The sequence below is a fragment of the Labrus bergylta genome, chromosome 4 (genome assembly GCF_963930695.1).
Source record: "Labrus bergylta chromosome 4, fLabBer1.1, whole genome shotgun sequence".
Classification (NCBI taxonomy): Eukaryota; Metazoa; Chordata; class Actinopteri; order Labriformes; family Labridae; genus Labrus; species Labrus bergylta.
The window spans coordinates 5,086,051-5,106,534 of record NC_089198.1 but is presented as its reverse complement, the minus strand read 5'-3'; the positions used below and the strand labels follow the sequence as shown (position 1 = coordinate 5,106,534).

General features: G+C 43.2%; 1 protein-coding gene across 4 annotated transcripts in view; it reads right to left on the bottom strand.

Annotated features, from left to right (window-relative positions):
* Nucleotides 1-20,484, bottom strand: part of LOC110004073 (la-related protein 4B-like) — a 43,265-nt gene that overhangs the window by 12,605 nt on the left and 10,176 nt on the right. For 2 of the 4 annotated variants that reach the window (XM_065953568.1, XM_065953570.1), the window contains exons 3-11: nt 10,823-10,976; nt 8,722-8,904; nt 7,398-7,479; nt 5,645-5,781; nt 4,909-5,012; nt 4,525-4,635; nt 4,352-4,405; nt 1,873-2,079; nt 977-1,083 (exon numbers count right to left, since the gene is read on the bottom strand). In XM_065953568.1, the coding sequence (XP_065809640.1) occupies nt 977-1,083; nt 1,873-2,079; nt 4,352-4,405; nt 4,525-4,635; nt 4,909-5,012; nt 5,645-5,781; nt 7,398-7,479; nt 8,722-8,904; nt 10,823-10,976 (1,139 nt within the window). The remainder of the gene's footprint in view (nt 1-976; nt 1,084-1,872; nt 2,080-4,351; nt 4,406-4,524; nt 4,636-4,908; nt 5,013-5,644; nt 5,782-7,397; nt 7,480-8,721; nt 8,905-10,822; nt 10,977-20,484) is intronic. The other 2 variants (XM_065953569.1, XM_065953573.1) reach the window with 1 other exon arrangement.

Below are 20,484 nucleotides of genomic sequence, written 5' to 3'. Positions count from 1 at the left end.
CATTGCAATTATTATTTCCCCAATTCAATATCGATTCAGGGAAATTCAGAGATTAATTTTTTCTCTCTCATTGTAATGACACCCCTCTCCACTAGGGGGCACTGTGGGTGCTGTGAATTCAGGTCAGGCACAATTTTTGCACTTAAGATCATTGTGTACTTTCATGTTTTATTCTTTGTTTATTAAAGAATAACTCAACGATAAAATACATTTCTGAGTCAGTTTGTTTTAAACAAATACAAACAAATAATTATTTAACAAATCTAAGAAGGTACTGTGAGTAGTTATCTTGGTATTTCTCTCATCTATGTGTAATATTGAATCGATATCAAATCAAATCGTGATCCCCCCATTGTGTTTTCAAGTGGCCGCTTTGTTGCACCAAAACGTGCAGCGATACACATCAACATGGAACAAACTGGAAGCGTTATTTCTCCCTCATTAGGTCACAATCCTGCATTTAAAAAAATGGAAAATGGACTTGAGCTTGTATAGCACCACCATTCCCATTGCCCAAGGACACATCGGACATGTAGCTGCAGGAGCCGGGGATCGAACCCCAGACCTTTTGGTTGAGAAATGACCGACTCTACCAACTGAGCCACAGCCGCCCCACAAGAGACTTGACGAGGTCTGCAGAGCAACTAAATTGACAAAACTGTCTAAAATGCTCTGGATTCATTCTTCTACAACGCACACATGTATGTATGGAGGCTATAGTCCTCCAATCGGGCGACCCAGGTTCGAATCCCACCTGTGCTTCCTTTCCCACATGTCATTCCCCTCTCTCTCGCTCCCTGATTTCCAGCTCTATCCACTGTCCTATCTCTTTATTAAAGGCACAAAAAGCCCAAAAATAAATCTTTAAAAAAAAACAACAAAAAAAACGTGTTGGTACTTAATCGATTGTTAAAATCCCAGATTTGTAAGTCTCAACATTTTGATGACCTCATATCAAAACAAAACAAATACGAACCTGTTCCTGGGCGAGTAGTGTCTGACGGTGAGCGGGGACGACGCTGGTTTGAAGCTGTGTGACGTGGTAAATCCGTTGATGAACTGGTTGTTGTGAAATGGTGCAACCTGGGAAAACAGAAAAAAACAGATTCACCCTGCTGCATTCACATCAAGTCTAAGTGCTCATCTCACCGTGTCTGTGTAGAGCGGGAGCTTAAGTTATCAAGTGGCAAACCAAGCAGAAAACAAATGGATGTGATCGACGTGAATCAAACGATGGTACTTTGGAGCATTTGTTTGTGATAATTCATCAGTTCTGGTCTCTCTCCTGGCAGTGACTCCTCAAAGCTCCCTCCACACATTCAAACAGCTCTGTTGATGTTGACTACAGCGCTATTAAAAACACACCTTGTGGTCACTAATTAAGGGGAGGGGGAAAGCGCTGTGAGGAGTCCATCTTTTGTAGCCTAGCAACAGTAAGCACCTGTTAGAAGAGCTCTGAGATAAAGGCTCCTGTCGGGAGTTTTAGTTTAGCTATTAAACAAACTGAAATTAATACTGATTCCTCTTTATGAGCAACAAGAGGAAACACGATCACCAGGAAGAAGATTGATTTGTTTTCTGCCACAGGGTCTGAAGACGGAAGCAGGCAGAGGGGTCTCACAGTGGGGGGTAAAAAATGTTTGACAGGATTTTTCTTTAGTAACTTCCCGAGAGGTCACCTACTGCTTTTTAACCACAGGTGTCGGCAGGGGGCGTGTCCAGACTTTTTGGACTGGGGGGCTCTGACCTTTGCTCGAGCTGCAATCACCTGTGGTCTGCATTGTCGTGTTAGCATGCTAATGTTAGCGCTCTTTAGCTAGCTCGTTGCTTCAAATGACACGTAACTTTACAAAGATCGATAATGACTCTTACCAGCGTGGGGTCGATGAAGCTGTGTGTGGCGGACCAGGCCTGCGGCGTGATGAGGCTGTACAAGGGGAACTGCTGCTGCGGGCTGTAAACCGGCGGGATGTAGTAAGACGTGTAGCGCTGCTGGGCGTACGGGTTTACCTCCACCGGCCGGTATCCGTTCTTTGGCATGAAAGTGTTGATTGCGATTGCCTTCGCCTTTATCCTCGCCTGGAGGAAAGAGTGAGAGCAGAGCGGACAGTTAGCAACCAGACGGCAACGCGGATATGTGGTACATTTCTTTTCTTATGCATACATGGGAAGGGAGGTACCACCGCAGAGCAAAACAGAACCCGCTGTTCAGTCAGCGAGAGAGTAACATCCATTATGACACACAAATGACAAGCTAGCACTCGCTTATCTCACTCGACACAGCTCGTTAGCTTGTTTACAAAGTGGAGATAGCGGTGCATTAATAGTATGTTGAGCATTGACTTGTGTGAACACCGGAGGAAAAACGTATTTTGGCCGTTAGTTAACAAGCCTCTGAGTGTTGTGGTTAGAGTGAAAGCATCACACTTCAGTTTGACAACCTTCACTACAAAAAGCACCACATGTCAAAGTGTTTACAAAGAGATGATCACAGAGCAGAGAATGAGATATTTCACAGAGTGGACAGCGGGGATGTGAATATTCATCGTGAGGCAGTTAAAAATTGATTTAAAAATATCAAGGTTCCGATCGGTACTCTGAAAATTAATCACAGTAACATGGTGAGCATCAGCAGCTGCAGAGCAGAGGCGGTAGGTTGTAACAAGCAGGCGTCACCATGGCAGCTGAGGAAGCCAAACCTTACTAACAAGCGGGGCCCAAACGAGTGCAAGAGCCAAAGAGACTACGAGGTGCCGAGGTGTTTTCATGACAAAATTAAAAGGATCTTTTTCAGTCATCTCATGATTTGTCTTCAGTCTCATTTTGTAAAATAAATCGTTACATCCCTAGTGGACAGTGAGCATGCAACGCACAAAATCCAACGCTCACGTTAGGATGAGGTGTGAATGGAAAAAAAATAAAAGTGACTGCTGGATCCAATAAACACAAGAAGGTAACAAGAAGCCCCCGTTAGACAGAATTATTGATAAGTGACGCTCCTTCTCATACTAGGACACTGTGTAATGCTGCATTCAGGTGCTGCTCGGGTGCTCCAAGTTTCCGAGTTGGGAAGTCGTTCTTCCGACTTCAGTGTGTTCAAGTGATTTCAGGTCGGAATGTTTTAACAACAGCAAAAAACTGCGTTGATGCTACGAAGAAGAAGAACAGTGAAATGTAACTGTTACAGGTGATATTTGAGCAAAAAGTTGATTTGCAATACGTGAATTTTTAAAAAGTATGTTAAAATTAACCAAACATATTTTGCCCCTCGTGAAGCTGTTCCGACTTGAGCAGGTGTTCATGTGCATTTTACAACTCGGAAACTCGTTTTTCCGATTGTGTCTGACACCACATGAATGCAGCATTAGACACAATCTGAGTCTGGAACTGGGATCATGAGCAGCCATTGCAGACCCTTTCTAATGTTCAGACTTTGTTCTCATGACCCCTAAAATGTAAAAAAATAGATACTTAAAAAAATCCCTGAATGAACCTTTCCACAAAATTAACACCAACAGCCTCAGTCTGTGAACGAGCGGAGGAGAAAGAAGCTGTGCCAGGCCGGGCTTTTCTTCTGTGCTGTTTGAGGATTTTCATGCATTAGTGGAACAACTTTCTTTCTTTTTTTTTTTTTTAAAGTGACGTCACTCCACCTCTGAATGAACCTCTCGAGTGCAGATCTGAGATTTGCAGGATGTCGGCTACAAACCCTTGATGTGCGTTACTTTCTGACACTGATTAAGTATGCATGAGGAAGGACTTCTTTGTGCCGTTCTGTGACTGTGACTGTGAGATTCTCACATGAGATACAATCATTACCTGCAGACGGATGCAAAGAAAACGAGGTGAAATAGAGTAGAGTCTAAAAGTTAAGTAACTCGGGGGGAGACGGAGACTTTTTATCCGCTACAACGCGTGGTAATATATTTGCTTTCAGATTTATTCTGCTGATCCAATCTTTAAAAACATACATCTCTTGTTTCGATCGGCAGCTCTTGTAAGGACACGCTCACTCGGAAGCTCACTCGGAAGCTCACTCAAAATGTCACTGCGACTGCAAACAGAGCTGGCCAATCGGAGGAAAGTGTTCACCTGGGGAGGCGGGGCCTTAAAGAGACAGTAGCTGAAATGAAGCGTTTCAAGCAGAGCTATACATCTCTCAACGCTACTCAACAGGAGTCCCAGAGTGATATAATCAAAGGTGAAAGTGAGGATCATAGATCTCGTTAAGAAAGCGTAGTAAGATCTCTCATTTGGTATTTTGGGTCGACATGTTTCATCATTATTTGTTGCTCTAAAAAACAAACAAGGAAAAAGCCATTATTGTAAAATGTATTGTAGTGAAACGTACCTTTATAGGCTTCCCTTGGAAGGTCTTCACCTCCTCGCGGAGATACTGATATGCCTTTATCACAAGAGACGGGACAGGAGAGCGTTAGGTCACCAGTTATATGAAACACAAAACGACAGGAATACAACTTCATCCATCAAACGTCACTGTTTTCTTTGGAGTCGTTCTCTTACCTGCTGTGCGTCAGCTTCTGATTCAAAGGTGATGAACCAGTTGTCGTTGTAGGCAAATTCACAGTTGATGAACTTGGGTAAGTTTTCCCCTTTAAAAAGAGCTTCCACCTCCTTAAGAACAAACAAGAGAGGAAATTAAGCCACTGAGTTATTTCAATTATTTTGGATGCACTCAAGACAAAACCTTCTGAAATAGTGACAACGCACCAGCAAATAAAAGTTAAACCCAAACTGAACTTTGAATAAATCGTTCTTCCTTCAAGAGCGTGGACAGGAGCCTTTATAGAAATGTTATGATTCTTGAACCGGTGTCTTTAGATGAATGCTTGGAAACAGTAGAGCAACAGTAGAGTAGAGAACATAACACGGTGCACATCCACTGACCTCTATGGGCGTGCTCTCAGGAACCTCTCTGAGAATAACGATGCAGCGGTTCTGATTGGGTCGCACCTTCTCCCCCTTCTCATCCACCTGAACCAACGGCAGAGCTGGAAATTCAAAAAGAAAGAAAGAAAGAATGAGCCCTTAAGCCTCATGGACTCTGGGTCTGTTAAACAGCAAGCTGGTAATGAACCTTCACACTAAAGGGCGTTTTCACACCTTTAGCTCGTTTGCTCTGGTCTGAATCAAAGCCCAGTTTTTACCATCGTTGCACATAGAGCTGTGCATCTTCACTGGTCTTACGATTCGATATCACGATGCATCTTCAATTTTCTATATTACTGCACATGGCTACTTTTTCATAAACAGAGACATACAGTCTTATAAATATGAACTCCTTTTGTGTAATTTAAAAAGTGATTGAGACAACAATGTCATTATCAATATCTTTACATCGTAAGTTAAAATTAATACATTATATTGGTAGCCTACAGTATAGGTAAAAAGACTAAGTGTTTGTGTGTTTAGTTTATTATACGAGACAAAGATGTTTTTAAGTCTCTGTGTGTTCACTTCTCAGGACGTTGTAGTCTTTAGCTGTGAGCTTTGTTCAGGGTTAGTTTTGTTTCTGTCCTTTTTATTTCAGACGAGTTGTGTTAAGTTGCTACCGCTGTCAAAGTCCCATTCCTGATATGACTGTTTCACATTAAAGGGGGTCACAAAAAGACTTGATACTCACATCGTAAAATGTCCACGATCAGCTCCACGTCTGTGCTGAGCTTCTTGACGTGGTCCAGGTTGGCCACGGTCACGATTGGCACATATTGGTCGCTGTCCATCTGGGAAATGAGGTACATGTCACTGGCCAGATTCTCCCTGCGAGACAAAGACGAGGGCAGAGGGGGGGTGGGGGGGTTATGACACTTTTAGGATGCAGCGCAGATATCAGAGTGCGGCCTTCTGAACAGAGATGTACGGCTAAAGGACTCATCATAATCACCAGAATGAGTCAACAAATTAATATTTGATTAAATCAGGACCACAGAGCCGGTTAAACGCTGTTTCTAAGTCACTAAGCCGGGCTGTGACTCAGGTTAAAGGCTACAGATAAAATGTTCTAATTGGATAGCATCTCACAGGAGCAGCACAGTCATGCAGAGAAAATGGAGAGAACATGTTAAAGTGTTTAGATGAGAAGTCCGGACTTATCTCCCGGCCAGGACCTGGATGTTGTTCTGAATCGACACCTTTCTTCTACATTCATATCCTAACTTTTTTTTTTTTTTTCCTGTCTTCTTCTCTTCTGTCTACTCTTCATTTGAGGTCATTAGCATTCAGGTTTACATGAATCCTACTGTGGTTTGTTTTGGAAGAGCTGACAGCGCAGTAAATGTTTCTTGATTGCTTGTTCCTAGTCGGTAAAGACAAAAACATAAAGACAAACCAGAGCCGTTTTCACATATTCACTCGTAAGAATTTAAGGAGGAAGGCCCCTGAAATCCCCCTGACCTGGCTGTTCACACATGCACCTCACAGCGGGAGACTTCCCCCAGTCAGACGGGACGGGAAGGGGAGCGGGGGGGTCTCCTGATGTAAGAACAATGCAATAAACAGGATGTAAGCGTTGTAAGGATTTCATACTTGCTAAAAAAAAATCCTGAAAAACTCAGGATATTTCCAGGAGGAGCTGCATGTGTGAACGCAAACAGACACATTTTTCACTCACACAGAGTGCATGTGTGAAAACGGCTTTATACTGGATAATAAACCAGAGGAATGTTTTCATGTTACAGCAACATGATCTGTTCATGATGAAGATTATAAACAGGATTTCAGAAGGCAGCAGAACTAAAACAGGGGATTCCCATCGGTCGCCTTTCTTCTCGGGTCTTGGTGGTTTTTCTTAATGATCACTTAGGAGCTACTTTAGTTTTTTTTCTCTTGCTGTGGCTCACTATAAGTGCTTTGTGAAACACTTGCTGAGCGCTGACGGCTGGGAGAAAACGGATCTGCAGAATTTTGCGGTTGAGCAGCAGAAAACCGTCCTCCTCCTCCTCCTCCTCCTCGTCCTCCTCCTCCTCCTCGTCCTCCCACGTCCACAGACCCTTGATGACCTAAATTTATCGAATCTGTTTGGATCTTTTTTTGCTTGGTGTCGTGGTTTGGGAACCCGTCTCTTAAAAAACAGAATCTGTCTAAATCAAATTGTGAAATGATCCAGTAGGTCGACTGATTAGAGAGTCGCAGGTTAACCCAGAAATCCCTGTACAGCAGAAAGTTACAGAGGATATCTGGCTCTGTTTTAAAAGACGACTATCGCCCTTTAAATGTTAAATTTCAGCTCCTCCCGTCTGGATGTAGGTATAAAGTACTATCCTGGAAAACTAAACCATCCAACAAGATCTTTGCCTCAGCAGCCATCAGTGAAAAGAACAAGGCAGCAGCACCTCGTGGTGATGCAACGTGGTGCAAAGGTATCAAGGTAAACTCACCTGGAAAGACAAAACTCCAACGTCTTCTTCAGCTGTTCCCTCAAGCCCTCCTGGGGATTCTCCTGCTGGGGTTCACTACCTGCTGATGCACAGAGGAGGAAATGTTTCAGCAAATTAAATGATCGCTTTAACAAATCCAACATCCTGGGGGCAAAACGTTACATATTCTTCTCTAACAAACGGACCAGGCAACTCGTGGAAGGCTTTTATTTGGGCGGGAAGACAAACAGGAAGAGCTGGTTTATGCTACAAAAAAAGTAGAAACTTTTTTAATATCTTGAAATAAGATGTTGATCTGGACCTGTTAGGCTAAAATTAACTGATCAGAGATATTTGAGATAATAAACTTGGTCAGATTCCAGTTTATGCTGTTTAGTTTCTCTATTTTTGCCATCCGACTTTCCCTTCAGGTAAAAGGCTAGACTGAAGATAAATGTCTCGGCACAGAATGTTTTCTGCTCCTGGTCATAACAGTTAAATGCTCTGATAAATAAAACATAAAAAACACAAAAACAGCTCTTTTGTGGTCACAATGTTCCTCACAACAATAGATCAGGAACCCGAGGACTTGCAGAACTCCCAACATCATGTGATACCGTCATCAAGGAAACCAAACAGACAATTTGAATTAAAGGTCACATATTCTCCTCCTTTTCAAACAGTGTAAATAAGTCTCAGAGCTCCTCAAAACATATGTGTGAAGTTTCTTGTTCTAAATCCACTCTGATCCTGTATTTGATCATGTCTATAAACCCCTCTATTTTAGCCCTTCAGAACAGGCCCTTTCTGTGTCTGTACCTTTAAATATGTAAATGAGCTGTGTCTGACCACGCCCCCTCTCTGGAAGGGCTTGGGTGTACTCGGTGCTTTCTCGCTCCATGTCCTATTGTTTACGGTGAGAAGGCAGACTCAGAGGGCAGAACAAACACCTAGCTGTGGGAGTGTCACCCACCTGGGGGAGGGGCTACTGCCCTTTGTGATGTCATGAAGGGAAAATCTCCAAACGGCCTGTTTGAGCACACATTTTCTGAGAAGTGGAGCAGGGAGAAGACGGAGAGGATGGACTTTTCTCATCATGGGGGGGGGGGGAGAGAGAACTGTGATTTTAGACTTTAACAGACTCAAACAGACTTTTTTTTATCACTGAGAAAATGTCTTTGATTTGGAAATGTTGGACGTGTAGGTCATGTGTTTTAAACTTGTGTTGTAAAGGCTCTCCAGATATGGATTTAGATGTAGCAGGTCCAATCCTCATTTACTAAGGAAAAACTTTGAGGCCTGGCAGACACAGGCCAGGAAAACAACCAATCACTAAGCAGCCCACCTGTGCGCCCTGGTTGCCCAGGCTCAGAGTATTCTGTGTAGGACGGCTCGGAGCCCTCCAGGGTGACGGGGGCCACGGGGGCCGCTGGGGCCGGCTCGGCCAGCATCACTGAGACCGGAGGAGGCTCATCTGGGTCGGTTAGTAGAGGCTCCTTGTAGGCCTTGTCTTCACTGGCTTCATAGCCTGCAATGTCAAAACAAGGAGGAGGAGGAGGAGGCGTGTTAATTACTGGTTTTAGGAACGGGAACTTCAACTTACAGGAAAACTGTCTATAAATACGCTTTTCATGTTAAACAATTAAAACATTAACCTGCAACTCTCTGAGGTACCCTGCGTGTAAAATATAAAACATAATTTCAGCGTTTCAGCTGTTTCTACAGGGCTACAAATGGTGGTTAACGTCTTACCCCCGGGGGAAGATCACCATGGTAACTTATGCTGAGAATGACTTTTCAAAAAGAGCAAAACAAACACAGTCTACTGAGCTAACACCCGAAGTGTTTAATTGAGCCCATAAATCCAAAATCTGTTCACCAGACGCAGAATCTGGCTGCTGCTTTAGAGATGCATTTATCTATCCCGACATTTAATACACATTATACACAGTTTGTATCAGAGCCTGATTTATACAGGATTATCGAGACAGACGGGGGGATCCAAATGTACAAATAAATAATCAGATATGGGGATTTTTTTTTTAGGTGAGCTGGGATGAAATCGTCTCTTTTCTATGTGGATTGCAACTTCATGTAAAACCCAGAATATAAGAATAAGTCGCAGTCACATTTTGGGGGTTTCCCAGGGAGAGAAAAGGTTTACACTGTCTTCATGTTTGATGATTTTTATCGTGTTCAGTGAAGTCTACAACGTGCAGCATCGGCAGTTGGTGATGAATCTCTCTGATTGGCTGCTGGGAGGTTTCATTTCTCTCCAGCTCTCCTCTCAGGTTCTCTAAAGCCCCTTGAGCATGCCGCTGTAGTATCCATGCTTTCACCCATTAGTGCGGTTTCTCCTTATTTGTCTCCTCCTCTTCTTTTGTTTTTCTACTAAAAGACCAAGAGCTGACAACGGCAGCACCATTTTCAACTTTTTATCAGACATTATTCTCCATTAGTAGACGACCTATAATGCAAGTGGTGAGCAACAGCGGGGTGAAAATGGTCTTCTTGTATCATAACAACGGACTACCACCCCCTGCTGGTATGGAGAGTTATTTCCACTCACACATGCGCAGACAAACTTGGTGATTGGCCGTTGGTTATAGTCTTGACGGTGTGTTCAAGTGGAACTTTTTTGGCCAAGACAAAAGGCGACCAGTGGGACTTCCAGTCATTATAGTTTTGTCACCTTAATAACAGTGATTGGTTTTTATTTGCTCAAATTGATCTTAAAATGCGTCTGCAGGTCGTGTTACTCTCTTCATGTAAGCTCTAGTACCAGCGAGTGTTTGGTGAGCAGGACCCGTTCACTGTCAGCGCAGAGGAAAAGAGGTTTCCTCCTGTGCCGTTAAAAGCCTTTTAGTGCGACTAAATATAAAATATCAAGTCTCCGGTCGTCAGCGATGAATCTCCATAAGTGTCCCCACAGACGTAGGAGATGATATAATCCTGGACGTCAATCCGAGTCGAACACGGACTAATCAATCATTTTCTGTTTGGCCGCCGTACACTTGTTGGCTCTGCGTTGGCTGGGAACATTAAAGTGAGTGATTACCGTCATTTTGTGCGGGGAGACCGGTGGCTGTGGCGGGAATATTCATGTGCTCACACTAAATTGAGTATGAATGATTTAAGAGGCGTCTCAGCGTGACGTGAAAAGTGACATGAAGGGAGGGAGGCGCGCTGCAAGGTGACGTAAAAGGTGTGCGAGTGGTTCAACGAGACAAGACAAACAATCGCTGTTAGATTATTACTGATAAAAGTGTTTGCAGATGATCAGTGAAACAGTCTAGAACCAGCTGTCTGCTTTTTACATCCTGTGCACGCCTCTCTCTGGGTTTTTGACTCGAGAGCAGTGGATTTGCGTTTAAGTTGAATCAAATATAATTTCAAAATAAAATATCAAAATAACAGAAAAGTAATGCTTATATTTCTGCGCTCACCTTCTGGGCCGGGGTCAGCCAAACTATCGCAGCCTTCCTTCCATGGCTGCAGGGCAGCAGTGGTGGTGTCAGCACTCCCGCTGGGGTCCAGGCTAAACATGTGGTTGGCCCATGCTTTCGCATTGGGGTTGAGGTCTGAAACCTTGGCGGATTCCTGTGAACACAACAAAACACAGGGGTCGATTAATTTACAGGTTTTTAATTTTTAATACACTCAACTGAAGAACTTACATACACATCTTAAAATGTGCAAAAAGGCTAACATATATTTATTTTAACGTGTCCTAATAATGATGAACTCAGCAGCATTTTCCTGAAAAACCTAAATATAAACATAAAGAGTAACACCAAGCGGATAGAGCTTGTTCTGAAACGAGTGAACCTTGTGTTGGCTTTCAGCCGAAGACTCAGAGTTGATCTGCTTCCTGTTGGACAGGAAGGTACCAAACACCTTCAGTTAGCTTGTGCTAGATTGTTCAAGCAGTAAATGTCTTTCGATTAAAGTTTTCATAATAATGCAGTTTATCATTTCGTCTGACACCTGTCCTCTGGTAGCACTTTCAGGCATTTAAATGAACTATAAATAAGTAATCAACTTCATCACTGTTGGCCTCCTGATGATTGATATTAATCTGTGTGTTTCATAACCTGTTTCCTTATTTGATAACTCGCCCTCAAGACATTTGCGACGTTTTCAGATGAAGCAGGAAACACACAGAAGCCCGAGGCGAAACATTATTCAACAGGAAAGACGACTTTGCTTCAAAACCAAAACTTGAGTATGTTTTTTTTTTTTCACCGACCGCATCATCAAAAAACGAACATTATAATATTCTGACGCTTAAAGCAACAATATGTGGGAATTTGGTTTGATGGCGGCGCCGCCTGCAGGTCTCTGAATGCAACTGCACTGTTGTATAAATGTTGACTTTTAATGAACGCAGGAGTGATTAAAGTTCTGTTTATCACTCAGTGGTTGAATCAATTAAACGCTAATTGCTGAGCAGAAACAGTCAAAGGGATCGAGGAGCAGAAATTTATAACTCAGGGCTAAGAGATAAGTTGCACAAAATTTAAGTCTAGCGATATGTACACAATCAAAATAAATTTCCTGACATGACCAACAATAATCCTCTTAATAGACACTCATCAATCCTGCAAAGGATGGCTCGGGGTGCCATCAAGACTCCTCAGACTAACTCGCTCCGACAGAAGGCTTCAAACAGCAGAGACTGTGTCAGGGACCTGCTGCCTGCTGGACATACTCACAGGATCAAAGCAGCATGTCTCACAGGCTAACAGGCTGTAACCCAGAGCCGTGGTCAGAACCAGCGTCTCACTCAGGTCCTGAGGAATAGCGGGCCAGGCGCTTCCTGTTGCTGGAGGTACAAGGCTCCACTGCATCCAATCCATGATTTAACACATAAGAGGAGTCTAAGTATCCCCCACAGGCAGGCAGTGGATGATTCCCGACAAACATGGAACGCCTTAAGCCATTAACCCAGGCTCCTTAATGTGAAGTAGCACACTGACACGGCATCTCCTCAAGTCGTCCCCATCAACTCACAGCCCCCGTGCCACGCTCCGTCTGGCCCCTCCGATCCGAGCCGCTGGCTGGCTTGATTCAACAAATCTGATGACAGCACTGGGGCTTGTGCTTCCCCCCGGTGAGCTATCTAGGGCTGACGTTGCAGAAGCTGACTGGTTGTCTTTGTTGTCGCTGTTGCACTGAGTCATTCTCCAGGCAGCATGACACCGGAGCCGGGGAGGGGGCGTGTTAAAGAGTCGAACACCTGAGCTCAGACAAAGCCGGCTCTAAGTGATCCACGTGCTCAATGGACCCTTAAGGCGTCGGCGCTCAAATTAAATCAGCCCCTCTTGAGCCTTGGTTTTAATAGATTATTCCGCTAACGAGCCGTGTTACTGAGGAGGAGTAAAGGCTGGGAAACCTGATTTTTATTCAAGAGGTGGCAGCTCGAGCCAAATATAGAATAAGTCAGAGACAAATAAACGAAGGCAGATAAGTCAGAGCTGATACAAGATGAGCAGCAGGAGACGTTGTTCTTGGGTCGTATTTCACAAAAGCTGCACTAGGTGGTTCATCAGGATGGGTCTGATCAGACTGACACAAACCCTCGCCTTAAAAACTCCCACTCCTGTCCGAGCTGGCTGCCATAGAAACTGTTGCTGACATCACCGGATGTGTACGTTCTGGGGACTGCTTGACCTTTCACAATTTTAAAAATGTTCCTTTCCCTTCACAGAGGAGGGAAAAGGTTACCTGCCTCCCCGATCGAGGGTGTATTTTTGGGAGGAGACGAGAGGATGTGATTCATCGCGCAGCGCGGAACAGAGAAGAGTTATTGTCCATGTCATCGGAGGGCAGCGGGCGTAGCGCTGAGTTTTATTGGTCTGCCTCTGTGATGGAGGCGAGCTTGCAGGGGGCAGACAGAAATACGAAGACAGCAGTCATGCGGGAGTCCTTCAGGGGAGGAAACAAAAAAACAGCTGAATTTGAACTTGTCTGTCTGCAGACTCGAGCTCATCTTCCCTCTTTGACAACTGAGCTGCAGGAGACATTTAGAGCTGAGCACTGACGAGTCGAACTATTGCCTGTGTATAAAGATGGACGTCACACCGCCGCCTCATCCAACTGTGCAAAGATGAAGCCAAAATTACCCTAGCGGTAGACACTGACATTTACACATTTGGAGCCTGCCCAATAAAAAAATCGTTCAATGGAGCCGGAGTATCGAGGTCCGCCCCTTGTTGATTTTGGGCTTAGGGACTTAGGGACCCAGGCCGCCCCCTTTAAGGACTACAGTCTTGATACACAAGGGACAAATTTTAATGTTCAGACTTACAGTACAGGAGCCTCACGAAAATGAAGAAATATTATATTTGTACATTTCACCTTCAATGTGCCTACAAGTAGCTAAAGCTGGCTACACACTAGATGATTTTAGGCCCAATTAGGTTGCCATTGGTTACTTAAAGGTGACATATTATGAAACAGATGAGCCATGAAACATATCTGTGTAACCTGAGTGTCTACTGACCCACAAAATGTGAAATAAATCCATCCAGTCCTTTGTTTGTGGTCTGCATAAGTCTTACAACACAGAGAAAAATGCTACGTTTCAAATGTGCTCTCCTTGTGATGTCACAGTGGGATTCTGGTAAAAAAAAAAATCCCCTCCCCTCCCCTGGTATCTCCACCCATGGACTCCACCCCCAGCCTAGAGCAAAACGTCTGCGCAAGTCCGCCATTTTTATTCTCTCTACAGAGGAGTGATGTCTACTGGGAAAACTGGGGGGGGGGGGTCATTACATTTAAAGAGACACACACACCAAAACGGAGTGTTCTAAGAGAGCTGGTTTATACAGGGTCACAAACCTCCTCTGGTGCTTGATTCATGTTATATTTTGACCAAAGCCCAGCACAGATGTTTCATTTAGACCACAGGGGATAATATGTATGTCCTCTTTAAAGCTGGACCAACCACTGAAAACTTTTTTCTTCAGATACTTTCGATGGCTCCTTTCTTCAGAAACAAAGCATTTATACATCTTGCAGATTCGTTTTAACGGACCCTTACAGTAACTGAAGAAGAAGAAGTGCACGAGACGAGCATCACAATTTGAATATTGCTTTTCTTTTTTTCAGCTTTTGTGCGGAGCAGATTGGATTTAACAGAATGGGCTACAATTAGGTCATGTTCAATTCCTGTTTCTAACACATATGTGCAAAGCATATGGTGCATCACTCTGTCTCTTTCTCTGTGTCTGTGAATAAAGAATGAGCTGGAAAACTCAAGGGTTTGGTAGCGCCACATGGCTTGCGTTGCAATTGTGCCAGTTTGATACAAAAGATATTAAAAAGATTTATTTTGTGTACATCTTGAAGCAGATTTCTTCATCACTGGTTCATTTAAATCTTTTTACGCTAAATTCTCCACAACAGATTTGTCCAATGGTTAATCGGAACTTTGCAAAGTCAAGAAAAACGTTTTCTGACTTTTTCGAGCTAGGACTAAGGATCGTATGGATTACATTTCCAACTTCAAATATTCACATTTTGATGCTTTTTAATGGGCTTAATCAACCCGTGGTTCCCCATTGTGAAGCACTTTTTACAGTCTTTTAAAGTAGTTGTGATTTTTCTAAGTGCTTCCACACACTGCTGCCATTTTTCAAATCATGAAATCCATAAATCCTGGAGAGACAGGACAGTGGATAGAGTCAGGAATCAGGGGAAACAGAGAGTGGGGAACGACATGAGGGAAAGAAGCCACAGGTTGGAGTCAGACCGAGCCTCTGTACTTGGGACACGACCTAACCAGTAGGCAACCAGTGCCCCATAAAAGCTTGAACATATATAAAGGGCCTTTTCAAAGGCAATGCTTTACATCAGAACCCACAAACAAAGACAATTAACCAAGTCTATAAGCTGAGTTGAACAGGTGGGTATCGCAGCTTTGCTTGGGTTTAAAATGATCCGAGTTCAGCTTGTGTTAGGTGAAAAAGGCAGCATGTGTGATTTCACAAAGATTATCAGAGAACTCATCTACGATTTCTTAGATTTTCCTCAGGAACGCCGTCACCCTGAACCGTTTCTATTCAACCCTGGAATCAGTATAATGATTTCCTGACCGCCTTTCCCGGCTCTAATCCCTCCTTGTGAGAGACCTACAGCCTGAAGCATAAGTCCACTGGACTCAAGCAAAGGAGGCGGGGGGGTTGTTGTCCCTTCCTCTAAGCTGACAATCTTCTCTCCAATCTTGAGCGTGTGTAAATGATGGTGGAAAAAAAAAAAAAACAGACAGCGGGCTCTTTCCATTTCCTAATTTTGGAGTGCTAAGGAAACAGTTCTGGCCCGAGGGCCGTCCGCTTCCTTCTTGCCCATTTACTCGCCATGCTTTCCAATTTGAAGAGGTTGATTAAAACCTATCAGGGAAACATGAACCTGTGCTTCCTTTGTGACTTAGGTTGTCAACATTTCTGGTCCTTTAATACCACAATTTAAAAACCTAACTGACTTTATATTTTGAGTCATTTTGGTCAGATACGGCCATAACATGTTGTGTATTTGTGCTTGTGCTCGGGCTTTAGAAACTGTACCGTGCTGAAAAGGATGCACAGATCGGATGCTCACATTAGTCAAACGAACTGGACTTTGAGGGTGAATTGGCTTAGCCACGGTACAGATTGCCTGGCGTGAAAACGCCCTAAAGCATCAACAGATCTTCATTCAAAGACTCCATGTTTTGTTGCTGTGGTATCACTAATCCAATTTTTATTTGTTTTGCAAATAAAAATTGGAGTTCAAATTTCTGGAAACATGACAACATTATTTAAGACAGGCATAGGTTCACTCTCGTCCGGCCCTCTCACGGCGTCGTAGTTGTGTGAACTCCAACCTGTCTGTTCAGACTGAGGTCGCTTTGCAAAAGATTCCACCTGTATCTGATCCAGGACCACGTATGAAACCCGCCCAAATCTGAATTACCTTCACAACTAGTTTCAAATTATTATTAGAGGATGATCGATTCAGACTTTCCTTTAAAAGCATCTCTGAAGCGATGGAGAGAGTACTGGAGTAAAACATTGTGATCCATCTGGAAACCTCGACCCTTTTCTCCTAAAGCAACAATAATGGTGTCAAATACGGCCAAAAAAGTCAAACTGATTATCAATCCAAACCAAAAGCTGTGAGAGGCCAGCAGCCATGGAAACCAGACATCCAGACAGAACCGTCTCTAAGGGAGAGATGACACAACCAGAGGTCGCGTTAACTGAAACATTTGATGGAATCCAGCCCCCCCACGGCCCCGAATAAGAAAAGTGGTATATAATTGATGGGTGGGTGTGATTGACCAGTCCAGGGTGTGCCCTCTTGCTCAATGACAGCTTGGTTTTGGCTCCTCATTACCCAATCAGGATGCATTATATTGCCATGAGGTTGTGGGTTAGCCATTGAAGAGTTTTCAGACTAAAGGTTGTCCACTCTTGATTGAGTGAAAGCCAAAGGAAGTGTTGCTACATCAGCAAGCAGCTTCAGGCAACACTGAAGACTTTATTATTACAGGCAGCTAACTGAAAGCATATTCACAAATCCCAGAGAAAGAATGGAAGTGCTCAAAATGCTAACTCATTTCTGTGTTTTAGTGTCATCAGTGCATAAACTAATAAACTAATAAACTAATTGACTTTAAATGATGGCAAATGTTTGATCAACAGCAATTACATTTTCAGACACACCTTTCAAAAAGATTGCAATGTGTGCAGAGGAATTAGCACGCACGTTTCAGACTCTGTGACTTACACAACAAGCAGTCATACACTATCCACACCCAGCTCAACTGTTCTTCTCTCGTAGCATTTACAAACCGCCGCTGCATTACAATCAGCACCAATGAGGTCGCATTGCTAAAGATTGCACCTGTGTTTGATTCAGGACCAGGTATGAAAGCTGCCCCGAAAACCTGATTTGTAAAGATCTGTTATCATGCGACTCGTGCTCTTCACACTGTTGTAAAAAACCTGAGGCACATACGAGCAAAAAGTTAACAGATTTGTGGCACTTCTGCCTGCAGTTTGATCGTAGCCATAAATGTCAGTGTTTTGCCTGGTTTAATGTTTCACCATCAACCTCAATAAAGCATCAAAACATGAGGTATTCTCAGCTTACTGCGCACACACACACAGACACACACACACACACAGACACACACTAACACACACACACACACACACACACACACACACACACACACACACACACACACACACACACACACACACACACACACACACACACACACACACACTCACACACACACACAGATTCCCCAAACAAAACCTGTGATTAACTTAGCAGCTAACCTCGTATTAGGAGGGAAACACACTAATAAAAGGTGTAGACAAAGGTAATTCTACGTCTAGCTCTGGACAGCAGGAGGAACACTGTTGTGTGTTTGAACTTTTCATGAAGAGGCAGCTCCTCTGAAACCTGACAGCTTTGACCTCAACTAACATTCACCTGTTGCTGTTTCCATTGGTTTACCAGAGTCGAGTGTGCTGCTTCGTTTCATATTTTTGTTCTGAAAACATTAGGAACCAGACTGTGTGAGAACGAGAAAGAAAACTTAAGAAGAGGGAAGGTGTTAAAACTTCTACAATGGTTCGATTGGCTGTTTTTGTTTTGTCTAATTCATCCAAAATTGTTAAACATCTGGGACTGTGTAAGAACTAAAACATTTCTGACGGGTTAGAATTATTATTCAGGTTGTGGACGGTTGGTTAGAAGAAGAAAAACATGCTTTTTTCAGACTTTTCTTCAGATATAACCGCTGATTTATCGAGTGCAATGGAAAAATTCTGTTTACTGTCGAGGACACATTTTACTCACAGCTCGCTTGAGAAATGCAAAAATAATTTAATACGTAATATTCTTGTTTTGTCTTTACCCAAGGATGAAGGTTTCTCACAAATAGCTAAATATCAAAGATACTCAGACTTGAAGTTTCCTTGACATTAATGTTGTGCGACGTGTTAAAATGTATGACAAAATGTATTTGATATTTGACTGCGCCTGTATCTGCAATCCTGATATAGGCATGAAGGTTTTTCTGTGAAGCATGTGAATATAAACTCCAAGCATATTGTGATTACTTGGAGCTTTTCCTTCAGACTGTATTGACACTCTGAAGCTTTTTTCCTTCTACTTGCAAGAAGAATTAAACTAAACAAAGACATTGATTGACTCATGATCCTTTCCTTTGCATTGTTAACAGACATTTCCAGCACACGAGGAAACATTGGCAGATTTAGCTACACAAACTCCTAAATGATTCAACAGAATTGGTCAACAAGAATTATTTTGAAGATGGCAGTTTTGTCAGATCCAGGATAACAGATTGTCTTTGTTTTAACAGGCTGATTTGTGCCTATAAAATAAATATTCATCAGATGTTGAGGGAGACTGTCTTGTTGTCTGCCAGTATCGGCCGATACCGATGTTGAATCGGTGCATTCCTAAACAGGATCAACTTTATTGTCCACTTGGGGAATTTTGTCCTGGACTGAAGTGCTGGAAACATTTAGTTGCCTCCGCAGATCATGCATTTACAAGAGCATGGCCAGTAAAGATTAACAGACATCAACCCTGTGGTCACTTTTCATGTCTTCCTGTAGTGACAGCGGAGAACACTAAAACTATTGACAGGTTGTTGCCAACGACTACAGCCTGTCTCCTGCTCTGAATCGACTCAATCTGGGTGCTTGCTCGAGCGAAATGAATCGCCTCGGGGAGATTGCAGGAGAGGCGGATTGACATGATGTTTTGTGTCTTTGCCTCAGACGTACGACTTCTTGTGGTTGTTTTAATGTTGTCCTGAAGGGTGAAGCCACACCCTGCAGCCTTTTGGTCAAACTTTTGTAGTCAGGGAACTTTTCTCCCATTGAAGTGATCAAGATTCTCACTTGACTTGAAGATAATCCTGTAGCACGCCCCCTCGCTGCACCACATACACAGCATCATCAGCCCCCTGTTAACGACCCCTAGTGGTCACAGACGCACTCAAACGCCTCCAGTCCAGTCCAATCCACAGCTCTTTAATGCGGCCACAGTTCTCCCAGATAGTGAGATGCGTCCGGTCCGGCCTGGGGTGTTAAGGTCGGAGAAAATGCCCAAATGATCTGAGGGAAATCTTTTCTGATAGTTTGAATCACCTCAATGCACAAACTGCATAAGTCTGTGTGAGTGTGACGACACACTGGATCTCCCTCAGTAGTCTAATCAGTCAACATGATGGACAGCCTTCAAAATGAGCCACCATTGTTGAAAAGATTTTTTGCCTCGAGACCAGGATAGCTATAATTAGAGCATAACCAATGTTTCATATCATCTACTTAATGCTATTTTTAAACAATATGGGCTCATCAGAGATATATTGCTATATTAAAGAGGACATATTATACCCCTGTTCCATCTTTTTCAAACAGTCCCCCTGTGGTCTATATGAAACATCTGTGCTGTGCTGTGGTCAAAATATAACATGAATCAAGCACCAGAGGAGGTTTGTGACCCTGTATAAACCAGCTCTCTCAGAACGCTCCGTTTTGGTGTGTGCGTCTCTTTAAATGCAGTGCAAATTCACATTTTGTTGGTCAGTAGACACTCAGGTTACCCAAATATACGTTCGAAATATATGTCCCCTTTAAAACTTTTTTCTACGACAGGTCATGCAGGAAACAACGCCTGGGCTGATGTTATTTTTCCATCAAAGCACAGAACGACTTGATAGTTTACAATCCTCTCAGCAGCACTGTCTGCAGCAGAGCATCACAGCTGAGCAGAGCTAAAATTGGTTTACAGAGCTAATTATAGTCAATAATAATGTTTAATGAAGTAATTAGTTTAAGGAAAGAAGCTGACTAAGGACTACTGTATTGTCAGAATCTGTTAAAGTCTAAATCTTTACTGCTGCCTCACTGCACCCAAAGATGTACTACTACAGTTAACTCTGTGCTTTAATCTCTGAGAAGGACCAAAATGTAATTCCTGCGATCGATACAAACACCTCTGGCTTCATGAAAAGAGAGAAATAAAATCAGGTCATGGATTATTAAGTTACGAGAGCTTCATCTTCCTCGGCCTC